Here is a 13,599-nt window from a genome sequence, read left to right on the forward strand (position 1 = left end):
GACTCTTTTGGACGTTTCACACATTCCTCAGCGCAGGTTGATTGTTGTCTTTTTGGGCTGGCTCCGGGGGCCTCGTGTGGATTATTCTAACACTGTGTTTCTACCAGGTCCTCCTCCTTTTTGTCACCATGTGTGCGACTGGATGGACTGTGATGTTTTCTTGTGATGTTTTACTTCTTTTTGTTTCAACCATACAGTGCTTTTCCTTCCTCTTCTTACAGTTCCCTCCCCTCCCCCTTTTTACCATCTCCTCTCACACTAACCAGTCCTCCAAAAGATTAACTGGTGACGACGGCTGCTAACACTCATCACTCTCACCTCTCTTGGCTATGTGTGATTTCTGGTGGAGATTAACTGAATATTCTGGTAACACTTTGCATGCTTAAGGGAGAAATCCACCTTGAGACACACTTCTATGCAGTTAAATCCTCACAGTGTCACACCTTCTAGGAGCTCTTTTAGTGCTGGAAATTACTTTCCTTTTCCCTTACATGTTTCCCAAAATGCCTTTGAAAAAATAGGAGAAAATCTGCCTTAACTTTTTTCATAAATCGTGGATTACAGAAACACCAGAGCTCCTGGGTTTTGTTCCAAAAGTACATTACAATTATGCAAATTACTTAAGATGAGGCCTTAAAACAGACCCATACTCTACTGTATGCTGTGCAGTTTGCTCCATTTTTCCAGCTGGAGGTGAATTTTTTGGGGGAAAATATCATCCTTTGTTCAATATTCTTGTTTTTACTGGCCTTAAACATCATTTCTCAAAAGACTGAGGCGAGTTAAAAGTGACCAGCTAGACAGATGAGGTTGGAAAAGTTAAAAACACCTTCTTACTTAAAAAAAAAAATTCTCAAAAGTGTAGAAAGAGGTAAAGAAGAGCCCGTGGGTTGATATCATGGACTGTGAGAAACAGTTACAATTACAAGTGAAATGCTAACAGATTGAAGAGTGATTTGTGGCAGTGAAAAGGTTCAATCCAGACAGAAACTCTTGCTGAAACCTGATATGCCACAGAATATTCATTACTGTCAAAAAAGGAAACCTCTTGTACAACAGTGTCAAAGTGTTTTAAGGTGGATTTTTCCTTTAAGGCCGAAGCATCCACAGAGAAGTCAGGGTTGATGTGAATCTGTTCACGTTGCTGTTTTCAGTAGCCACTCCTGTACACGCTGACTTCCTGTACACATTACTGGTGCATGATCTGTGGCGTTGTGTGATTTGATGTATTAGCATCACATAGGAAATCTTGTATTAACCCACAAGCCGCCCATTAAACAACGACTTGTCTGTATTTCCGGTGTGTGTACACTATCCATCAGTTGTATTCATAAACAAATGACTTATTGATGGAGATGTCTGTTTGACGCAGACGCCTCCAGTCCATCTCTTTGACTTGTTTTCCTGTTGGTTCGTGAGGACTTCCTGCAGGTTGTTTAACACATCAGTCACTGGTGGATCCGTCCGTCCATCCATCCGACTTATTTCTCCTTCATTTCATCCTGTCACACCACCGCAGTCCTGACTGCCATGTATTTTTAGGAGAACTAGATTGTTGCTTTGTGGGCTCAGTGTCCCCCATCCTTCAGCCGAAATCTAACGCCTGGAGATGAGCTATTTATAAACCAGGCCAGTGGTGTGATGTCCCGGTGTGATCGTTCACCCAGTCACACTCTGACTTTATTCTGAGAGGAGGGAAAGTAAAAACTCACCCACAGACGTTTTCCTCTCATCTTATCGCCCTCTTTTCCACACTTTTCCTTCTTCATCCAGGGGACAAATGTGTAAAGCTCTCTGTAGTTTCTGCAGCATTAATAATCTGTGTATGTGACACAGCAGAAATGTGCACACACACGCATATACACACACACAGCGATGAACCAGATTTATAAATCCCCTACGTTTGCATTGTTCTGTGTTATACATCTCAGTCATTACGAAATTGTGCCCACACGATACTACATAAATGCATGCGGACACACCCATGTTTAGAAGTAAAACAGGGCGGTTTTGTCCTTCAGCTAGCACCTGCCGTGTCCTCTAACACACCTGTATACACACAGGCAGAAAAGCACACAGACAGAAAAGTGTTGATTCAGCTGTATGGTGATTTTTGAGGCTGTAGTTTGGACTCAGTTGAATTCTGCTGCCTCTTTCACATTTCACTAATGCAGTATGTTGTGTAGGATGGGTGGTAGAGATGGAGAGGTTCCCATTTTTACAACTTGCGAGCATTCATGTGATCAGACAGCTCGAGACTGTTGTATGAGTGCAGAGTAACACCTTCCACATAGCTCTGTTTATAGCCCTATTTATTGCTATGGACTCCTCCCTCCATTTTTTCCTGTCTGTGGAAAATTCTGAATTTTCAAACCACATCCACTGTGCCAGTTAGCAAAAAACAAACTAGCTAACTTTTCAATGGCATATTTGGCTACATTGGTAGCATGTTAGCTGTGTAGCATGTTCATGCACGTTGGTTCACTTGTCTTTTAACAAAAATATTCTACAAAACTGACAACACACCTCATGCTCCATAAGCCTGGACAGTAAAAAACAGAAAATTAGCTTCTCTGCCATGGTCGCAGAACTGTTTCCATCCATAAAGAAATGTATTTACTTGCGTTGAACACTAGGGGGTGTATCCCGTTTAGAACACAAAATTACAGACACAAAAATGTTTGGAAACGAGGCGTTAAGGCTCATCTATGCTCCCTTTACGTGCGAAAATACACTGCCCTCAAACTTCCATGTGTCCTTTGCATTGACATGGATGTTAAGCAAAACATCCACTAGAGGGCAGCTCAGAGTCAAACGTTTCCGACACCAACAAACATGGCAACAGTGGAGGAAGTCGTGACAATGGACCTCTTAAGATGCAAAAACAGAGGCAGCGTTGTAGATGGCAGTGGTCTGGAGGCCATTAAACACATCGCAACAAGTGGACGGATCCTTTTCACTAATATTATCCTCCATTTTTAAAATTTCTTCATCACGTCTTGCTTGAACTATTGGCTACACTGCCACCGACTTTTCCAGTGGTTGTGCTCAGTTTCATCTCTATCTGTAAACTTTCAGAAAATGTGCAAAAAAATACAGATTAAATTAACTGCCCTGTTCGTATCCGTATATGTATCTAACATTGAGTATAAATAAGCACTTAATCATATGAGAATTAAAAATACATTAAACATTATATCCATTAAATTTAGTTTGAATTATTGAGCAGTTTAAATTATGACTTAAATTTCGACATAAATGCTAATAACAATTATATGATTGTGTATGCTGTATGAGCCCTGTTCCCCAACATGCATCAGTATTTTTTTGTGTTAAAACTCATCTCAGATGACAGGTCATCTAGTTATATAAATAACAGAATAGTGTGTTTGTGTTTTGTTTGTGTTCCTCACAGTTGTGATCTGAGATCACACTTCTTTAAGCAATGTAGAATATTTTCCAGGGTTTGTTTCTGTTGCACTGTTTGTTGTGTTGGTGCAGCTCGTCTCAATCACTGATAGTGAAAACAGGTGTGCGCCTGTAGGTGATAAAACACTGTCAGGTAAAATTTGTCTGCAGCAGAAGTCAGACAATAGATCTTTTTTCACAGAAGGCATTTGTACTTGTCATAGCAGGAAAACAAATTTCATAAACGATGGCTCCATCAAGTGTCTCAGTGAGCCATGACAGTGAGCCAGTGAGTACAACATCAGGAACCGGGAGCTGGTTCAACTAAATGAAATGCAGCTGCTTTTAAAGTTAGAAGTTAAACTTGTGCTTTTCCTGCTGTGAAAAATGTCTGTTAAAGTTAGTGCTCTTGTATGTGTGTATAAAATCTTAAATTACTGTTTAGTTTGTTTGTGTATTCACTGAGTGCCTGCACCTGTTCAGCTGACCCCATGCCTACCTGAGCAGATGGTAGTTTGCAGTCAGGTGACGCTGAGTTAAAGTGTTAGGAGGGTGTGCGACAGTTTGCTGAGAGGCTGCAGGTTTCGTTTGTTGGTTTTGCTCCAGTTTTAAGTTGATTTGTTTTTGTTTCTTTAGCATTTATGTCAACAAAACACCAGTTTTCTGCAGGGATTTGTTTCACTGCTCGTCCTGTCATGGTGGACGTCAGCATTATGTCTGTTTAAACTAAAATAATTAACACAGGTAATGATGCAGGATGCGCCTTAGTTGACACAGGAAGTCTGTAATGCTAATTTTAATAAGAATTTGCAAATAAATGATGTGTAGTGATACTTTTCAGTATAATCCGTGGCAATGCAACACCACCATGCAGCCTCAAAACTTACCATCAATTTGAGCTGACTCAAAAATGTAAGCACTTATTTGATGTTTTAAAAGGGAAAAAATGTCTCTGAGAAGTCTTCATTCAAACACTGTTTCAACACAATTTCAACTATTTGCTCAGCATGTTTTAGGTCTAAATACAATTTAAGATACTGTCAGTAAAATTCAGTCAAAGCATCGGTTATTTGTGACCTCGATTCCCACAAAACTTTTCAGCCGAATGTAGCTGTAGCAACACTCTTCTTTGTTTCCTAAAATTTACCACAGCTGAGTTTATGTGAAATAAATCTTTAGAGGCCAGTAACAACCAATTTAAAGGTTTACTGTAAAAAAGAAAAAGAAAAAAGGAAAGAAAGAAAAGTTACAAGATCCAAGATCCACTAATTGGCCATAATGTCATCAATAAAAGTAACAAACAGTGTGAATATCACACAGAGATTGTTAAGACCTAAGATCTGAGGAAAAATAAAAGTTTCAAAATAAAATTAGTCAAATTCCCTCTTGAATATTCTCCTTTTTTGACATCAGTCTACACCTGTAGTTACACTTAACCTTTATGCCACATCCTTTTCTTTTTAAAGTCTGTTTTGTTTGTTCTCATCATTTTATACATTTGCCTCCTGCTCACTCTTTTCTCACCTTCTTTCATTCACCTTTCTCAGTTTGACTCTGTTTTTCTTTGGTGGCGGTCAGCTGCAGCTGCCCCGTTGCCCTCCCCTGTCTCTGACGGCTCCTTGTCATTGGCAGGACCTGCCTCGCTCCCCGGTGGCTCCGCCTCTGGACTCCTGCTTCCTGAGACCGGCCCGCCCGGCCAACCGCAGACCCCCCTCGCGCTGGGCTGCCCGCTCCCCCTCCTCCTCCCCCAGGTGGAGCGAGGGCTCGAAGAGGAGGTTCACCTTCCCGCCGCCGGGACACCGGAAGACCATCCTGGAGGGCGAGGAGCCGGCATGAGTCCGTCCTCTACCTCCTCTCGCCCTCTTCCACCTCAGCCTAAAAAAGACCCAGTACCTCAGAAACCCTCCCCAAAAAATCTAGAGACTCCCTGAGAGACGGAGCCTGATGGGAGGGGTGGGTTGGGATCCACCCAGTAGCACCAGCTGACCATCGAGGAACCAGAACTTCTTTTTAGAAGAACCTGGAATGTACTGTAATATCATCAGAAGAGACATAAAAACTACATTTCCATAACAGGTGCCTGCACACACTTGAGTTAATCATCACCCCCCATGTGTTTATATATATGTATTAAATACATATATATATATATTTTAGTAACTATAGTAACTGTAGGTCAGCTGTTGCATTTTTACACCACTTTTTTCTCATGTGTTTTTACTTTTCTTTTATGTCTTTTACGTTGTCCTGCATCAATTCATGCTCAACGTTTTTTTTTGTTGTTGTTGTTTTTTTTTAAATAAGAGCATACTTTGTTTTTTTGTTGCCGACCTTTGAAGCTTCACTTCTCGGTTTAGTTTCAAGGAGAGGGAGGACAACACAACACAAGCAAACAAACAAACAAAAAACACCTTCTGCTTCATCGGGTCTGAAGCAGAGACACATGATGTCATTTCTGATGCTATTGTCTCTATTTATTTTTACGTTGGGATGAATGTTCGACTCTGTAAACATGTAGAAGGTGTGTGACAACAATCTGAATAACCTTATGCATATTTGGAAGGCAGTTGTACAAATATCAGTGAAATATTTGCATGCCTTTTGAACACTAGCACTTTAGTGCATGTACATATGAGCTCTAGTCATTTGTGATCACTCAGCTCCGCTGTGGGGAAAAAGAAAAAAAAATGTTGTGATGGGATATAAATCAGAAACAACTGGGCCTGCTCAGCTTGAATGGATGTTAATTGCTTGGCTGTGTGGAGCGTCTGCATTCTTGACGTGTCTCTCCTCATTATTCAGATTTTTCCTTGGATTTATCACCCGTCTGTATGATTAAAGTGCACGAGTCTCCTGTGTGTCATGTTGCTGCCGGCTGCCAGCAAACACCACAATCTTTTTCCTGTTTTTTGACTCATTTTCAGGTTTTCATCTCTACAGAAAATACAGTAGAAGAATTAAATCTGTAAATTTAAGAGTGTTGGCTTTTACTGGAGAACTCCAGGCTTTTATTGGCTCCGAGGGAGGACGTCTAATGGTAGGAGAGAGGGATAAGGGAGTAATAAAGAGGCAGAAGCAGAGAGCTGAAGGCCTCTGTATACCTTTCACAGAGTTATGACGATGAATAATTAATGCGGGCCGGCTGCACGCTGGGAGCTGCTGATGGCACAGAGTGGGTCAGCGCAGGGAAGAGGAGGAAGATGCTCTGCTTTTACTTCCATCCGCCCTGAGAGAAACCCACCACTGCTGAATAATTTACACCAGCCCCGAAGAGACGCACACACACACATATACGCAACACACACTGGTGCTCTACACTGGACTCTACTTTAATGTCTGACGTTGGCTGCAGCAAGAACTCCGTGACCTCTGTGAGACAGCAGTCACACCCAAGTACAGTGGATATCCCGAAGCAGAGATGGAGAATCTGACGTCACTTTAAAGTGAATCTGAGACATTTTCAGGAGGGAAAGTTTGAGGGGACACTCAGGCTAAATACCCACCTCATTACAAACAAATCTCTGCTGCTGTTAATGAACTAATTATCAATTTAAATATAATATAATATAATCAATAAACATAGAATATAGTTGTTTGTAAGGCAAATTTATTGTTGGATTTTTCTTTTTATGGAGTTTCTTTACAGTTAAAAAAAAAAAAAAGTAATCTTACATGCACATGAGTGGGCTTTTATTTTGATATGCTCACCTGTTATTTCAGTTTCCTGCCCTTAATAAGCCACACCTGCCTCCAATTACCTTCCTGCCCCTGGTGTTCCCGTTAGTCCAACCTGTGTTTATACACTTCCCTGTTTCCCTTGCTCCTTTACCAGACTCTTTCTGCCCCCCAGTGTGCCTTGAGTTTCTCCACCTCTGAGTTTCTGTTCCTACCAGATGTTACAAAAAAATGAATCAGCCCTTCATTTTCCTGAGTAAGGATATACAACAGAGGCCAATCATCCAGATATGAAGACTAATGAGGCTCAAAGATCAGACGGAAAGTCAACATCTTTCAGAGTAAGAAGCTGTACAAACAGTGGTAAGTCAAAGCTCAGGTTCAACTATGAAGTAATGTCTTCTTGGGGGGGATTTGACTTCTGACTTCATAGCCATCACTTGAAACTTACTTCTGACCTGTAAAACAAAACTTTGTTCCCGTCATTCATCGTCACTTCATCTCCAGCTGCACACCTGCTCCCAATTCCCTCTTCAGCTCCTCTGTATAAAAACCTGCCCTTTAGCCACTGTCTGTCCTGTTCTGTCATCCTGGGCATTGCTTTCCAGCCTTTCCCTCCTGTTTTTTTACTCTTAAGTTTTTTCTTTTACTCCACCTGTTCTGCCATCCATTGTGAGACACTTTGACCTTGTGCTACTTCAGGTGTGTTCTGGTCTGTACTGGACTCTATCTCCACACAACCTTGACAAATTATACCCTGTCATAAAGCTGTAAGTCTCCTCTGTCTGTGCAAAGAACTGTATGATCCCCATATGACTGCAACAGCTGCTGACACAGAATTACTTCAGACTTGTGCCTCAGTGTCTCCTATACTCATTCAGATTTATGGTTAGTTTCCTGTCACAGGAGACCAGGGTTGTGACTGTGATTAAAAGGGCTGAGGAGCAGTAACTTTTTTTATTTTGGGTACATTATTTTCAGGCTTGTGCACAAAGATGGTGTGAGTGTCTGGTAACAGGTTAATTCTGCTCTCAGATTAGTTTAATACAAGTCAGACAGTTTGGCAAAAGTGACACCTGCCAAAAAAAAAAAGACCAAAACTTTGCTTGTGTGTTTGTGATTGGTTAACAGTGTTGTAGTGTGAGTAATGAGAAGAGAGACCTGCACTGCACAGAGACTTCATGCTGTTGGATGGGTTTTGTATTGTTACGTCCTTGAAAACGTGTCAGTGAGGTGAAACATTTTCTGCTGGAGTGAAGGAGCGGAGTGTTTTGATGGGGTTGCTCGGTCAGCCATGTTTTTGTTAGTTTGAAAAAGTCTTAACTTAAAAAATGAGAGACGAGGACAGTCTGACAATCAAAGTCTATCTTTATGAAACCAGACACAGAAAACACAAAGGAAAATACGCAATCATATGTTTGCATCCTAGAAACTTCCTGTGTTCTGCACAACTTTGCAGTGTTAAAGCATTTTCCTGTGTTTCCTGTATTGGTGGCACATATCTTAATGTGACTCAGATGTTGTCAAATTAGTGAAAAGCTTTTCTTTATTTGTTTGTAATTCTGTTTTTTGTGGTATGTTGAGTTTTCTCAGCCACTGTAAAACTGTTAAAATCACCGCTAAGATGTAAATCTGTAAGAGCAAATAAAAACATCAGCGTTTAAATTCCTGAAAATGTGACAAATGATTTTCTTTATCTTCTTCTTTTGTCACTGATTTTAACATTTCAATGCAACAATATCTATTTCAGACGTCCTGATAGGATGGAGGATAAAGAGCTGACATCCAATGACCCTCTGTGTTAAACTCCCTAAGAAGATTTTCAGTTTAATACCATCACCTCCTCCTTGTAATATATAATGCTCCTGAATTGAAAATGCATCAGACTCCCATTCAATATTGCCCAGTGACATAGAAATAGGATTATACTTGTGATTTGCATCTGACATCACCTCACAGTTCATCCCATCTCTGAAAGTACACCATCACTTCTCAAAGTCACTTGTATCAGGCTCCAATTAACTGATAAGGAAAATAAATCAGACAGAGGCATCAGACGGGCGACTGGACGTTTGTCAGGACAAATACCTGCTGATCCAAACTGATTGTTGTGTCTTTGACAGGTGGTGATTTAAAAACCAGAAGTCACAAAGTATCAGGAACTTTCCAATGGGTCACTTTGCTGTCTTCATTTTCTCTAAGGTGACAAATGGTCCAGGTTGGTTTTTGAAATAAACTGTGGACGTCAAACTTCCCTCAGTGCTAAACCACCTCCTTTTAAATGAAGCTGCTTCTGAATATTTTGCCCTGACGTGTGACCGTGATTGAAAAAGATAAAAAGAGCCACGTTTTCCTCTCCGGCTGTGATGAATAATGCAGCGGTGGCTGTCTGGGCATCTCTGTCAGATTGTTTAGAGCAGTTTCCCCCCGTGTTCCTGAATCTCTTCGTGTTTGACTAAACAGATGAGACGAGCCTCTCGTTTTCTCTTCTCGCTTTGTTTCGTGGAGTTTTGCAGCTGCTGTCTGAGGACTCAGCTGAACACTGTGGATGTTGAAATCTAAGGGGTATCACACAACAAACCAGTCTGAGGCCACTGTAGGAGCAGACAGATGTGTTTCATTTGCAGATGTGACTAAAGAGATGTTTCTGAAGGATTCTCAAGGAGAAATGAACCAATTTGATTAATAGAAATCACACAAAATGAGGCTGCAGACGAGAAGTGTGTTCCTTCACTTCTGAAACTTTTCAGTTTGGAGCGACACACACAGGTGTGGTCACTGATGGAACATTTTATCACCACAAAAAAAAATGTGAAAAATTTTAACTTGAGAATGAAAAAACAAGTTTCTACAGAGGCCTATTTCTGCCAATGTTAATAGTGTAGCATCTGAACAGAACAAGAAACTTTATTTTGAGAGAGTTTCTTAAAATAACTTACAATACCACCTTTTTGTAATCACTCTTTATTTAGCTCTTAAACTCAGCAATAGGTGACACCTATCAAATGACTTTCTCACAACTTGCTAACACAAACTTTAACCTTTGTAAAGACCGATTTCTGTCCAACAAACATTAATAAATAACATTAATGAACCATCAGTCACAACTCGTACACCCTTTACAAAGTATTCTCTATTAAAGGTTTGTTCCAAAATATCAGGAGAACATGAAGTCTTTTGTTCACTGGTTGAATGTCTTTAAAATAAAGTGACCTGCTGTCAACAGCTCAGTAACAGCATGTACAGTCTGACATGGATAAAGATGCATTTTAATCAATTTGACTAAACTGCGCTCGATCTCCATGTGTCCTGCTGACAGCATTAACCTTTCTGAGGCTCCACGCTGCCTCCTTCAGCACACAATCTGTCAAAAATTGGACCCCAAATTGCACATGCCTGCAGCTGTGTGCAAAGGCTACGAACAGACAATGAGCGACACAATGGGCCTGGCTGTGCCATTAGCTGAGAGGTTGTCATGCCAACGATACAAAAAGCCCCTCGCTCGGCTCAGGCAAAAGGTTTGGCCCCGAGGAGAATTGATATTGAGTGAGAGCTTTGCCTGGAGGCCCTTCACTTCTCCTCCTCACTTTCTGTTACATCATTATTCATCTGAGGAAAAAAGCCCGTCCTGCTCCTGAGGCTTCTGTCCATGTCTGAAGACCAGAGCGGTGGCAGCTACCGGTGTGTTCAGGCTGGGGGGGGACAGCATGGTGGAGGCTGGGTGTCCAGTTTTTTTTTTTTAGGGGGGTGGGGTGGGGGGAATTTTAGCTCCACAAGAAATGCACTATTGTATGAGTAAACAGACAGTCCCATTGTGTGGAGGAGTGTGACGACCGTTTGAACTCTGAACTGAACCAGCAGGGCCGTCGCTCAGACTGGAGACAGATCAGAAACAATATGTCCAGTAAAGAAAAGCACCGGGGCGGGTGGGGGGCAACTTTCCATCCTTTACTTAAGTAAAAGTATCACCACAACAATCTAGAAAGCTGTGTATATTACTTTAATGTCGGAGCTGGTAAAGTTGGAGCAATTTGTATTACTTTATATGCTGCTGCAAAGCTTCTAAATCTCCTCTTGGGGATCAATGATGTTTTATCTTAACCAGAAATACATCATTATTTATTTGTTGCCTGTACTTTGTATTATTAATCTAAAGTTTTCAAACTAATATAGAAGAATAAAGAGTAAAGTATTCACCTCTGAACTGGTAGTAGAAGTATGAAGCAGCAGGAAATGCAAATGCACAAGTAAAGTACAAATACCTGGTTTATACTAGTTTATTCCTTAACAAGGCAATGTATTCTATAGAGTAGTATTGTTTAAATACAGTACTGTGTTTACTTATAAAAGTGTGAAAATTTCAACACTTTAACCAAGGCAGGCTTCACTTTTTTGTAGCTAAATTCAGACCTGTGGTTGACCTCCACAATCAGCTCTTCAACGTACAGTTTTAAAAGAAAAATGTCCGACAGGCCTCGAGTTCAGTTACACCATCTGTCTGTCTCTTTTGAAGAGCAAAAACAAAAAGACGCCATTCATTTGCTGCCTCCTTGATTCCTCTTTTGTCTGCGTAATTTGCTTTGGACGTGCCCGGTCCTCTTCATGGCACTGGTACAAACAAACACACACAAACACACACAGAGAGACTCACATCTTTGTGTCACTCACAGCAGGCTTCAGGCTTGGATGTATAGTTGTGAAACCTCTGGGTGACACACAGCATCTGAGGCTCAGTTCCTCTCTCTCTGTCTGAGTTGGTGTGATACCACATCAGAAACAATGACGGAGGATTTGGGGCCGTAATCCTCCGGAGGCTCGGGGGTGAGGAAGGCTGGAGAGGAGCTACAATGATTCACACACAATAACACTCTGCTTTTCCTTTTTGGTCAATACAGAAATAGCAGAATGTTTTGCAATATTCACCATTTTCCACATGTATTTATATGTTTTTGTTATTTAAAAAGGCACTGTGATGACTTAAATTCATTCTCTGGAGACATACTACGTTATATTCTACACCTACAGTTTGTATATACATGTAAAGTTACTTTACTTTCATCATACAATATTTATTCCTGCACTCTTCACTCCTCCCATGCAGCCTTGCAGTGTTTGGGCAGATGTTTACAGTGACAGTTTAATTGAAGAAAAATCTGTATAGTGCTGGAGCAGTTTATTAATAATTCATTGTCTGTTGTTTGGAGTCTGATCTGCTGCTGTCGGTCGACATCCAGCTGACTGTCACTTTGTCAAACTGCTCCGTCAGCAGTGACCAGCTCTTCCATGCAGCCGTCGAGTTTGTGAAATTCAATCTCCTTAATTCAGTTACAAACACAAAACCGCTGTGTGTGTTAGAGACTGATACCTGAGGCTGATATTTGATTGTTAAAGAAAAACAGATAAATTGCAGTTTCATACCTGTTGTTGGCCCCGGGGCTTGTGTGTGTTGTGTGTCTGTGTTTTTTTTATTTAGTTAATTTCCTCTAGTTCCATCTATCTCCAGACTACACAATTAAGTGAAATTCCTCTGTGAATCTCTCTCGTCTGCTCCCCTGATCTGCTCTCGTCTCAGTTTTGGGCCATAACAAACTGGTCTCTCATCCAGCTGGAGAATCAGGTTGCTAACTTTGTCTAATAAACTGTTGCTGGTATGAACCTCAGCTTCTACTGAGCTTCATCTGACAGCCACCCTGACATTATCCTTAAAGGTACCCTGATAAACTTGGGAATTCATCTTCCCCCTTTGACGCTGGTGAACGGTTCAGGCCCAGAGGCAGCAAAGCAGCCAGCTCTGAGGATTCCTTCAAGCCTTCAGTTGTTACTCTGGGCTTTTTTTTTTTTTTTTTTTTTTTGCCTTATTGAGCATCTGTGTTTTGCCTTTCAAGACAATTTAGCTGGACGCCCACTTCTAGGGAGAGAAGCCACAGAATTAAATCGTCTCCAATTACAGTTTGTCTGACTGTGCACCGTCAGACAAACTCCAGCTTTATGTAAATCGACAGTTGTTGGTTGTAAATCCTCTGAGATACTTCTTTTGAACTGCTCAGTAACTCTAAATATTTACATGTTTTTATAGGTCAAAGAAGCTTAAACCCAGACCTTCAATCTGGTTTCACTGATTAGACTCCAAGTTGACTAACTCCTGCCGAATTATGCATCCAGAATGGACAAGAACAATACAATGATTTTGTGTTAATAGTTAAAATAAATAGTGTTTGTTCATAATTGTAACCGCAGATGAAGATCTGACCATGTTTCAAGACAAATTTAAACATAAAAAGTTCACTTACTTTACATTGCTTTATGCAAGTATCAGTCAAATTGTGAGAGTTTTGAACTTGTTGTGTCCTGACACAGAATAACCATATTTTAGTTATATCACAAATAACACAGTAAACATTAAATCTGTTGTTTTTTTTTTTTAGTGTGCACACGGGGAGGTGGAAGAAGTGATTTTACCTTCTCACATTTTTTTATTTGAAAAACTTTTAAGCGTCTTCAGATGTAAAATTACCC

General features: G+C 40.8%; 1 protein-coding gene across 6 annotated transcripts in view; it reads left to right on the plus strand.

The window, feature by feature from the left end:
- Positions 1-6,811, plus strand: part of LOC108884240 (microtubule cross-linking factor 1) — a 67,779-nt gene extending 60,968 nt beyond the window's left edge. For 2 of the 6 annotated variants that reach the window (XM_018678025.2, XM_018678026.2), the window contains exon 16: positions 5,041-6,811. In XM_018678025.2, the coding sequence (XP_018533541.1) occupies positions 5,041-5,244 (204 nt within the window). In that variant the 3' untranslated portion in view covers positions 5,245-6,811. The remainder of the gene's footprint in view (positions 1-5,040) is intronic. The other 4 variants (XM_018678027.2, XM_051069885.1, XM_018678030.2 and 1 more) reach the window with 3 other exon arrangements.
- Positions 6,812-13,599: the final 6,788 nt, after the last annotated feature.

The sequence above is a fragment of the Lates calcarifer genome, linkage group LG4, assembly GCF_001640805.2.
Source record: "Lates calcarifer isolate ASB-BC8 linkage group LG4, TLL_Latcal_v3, whole genome shotgun sequence".
Classification (NCBI taxonomy): Eukaryota; Metazoa; Chordata; class Actinopteri; family Centropomidae; genus Lates; species Lates calcarifer.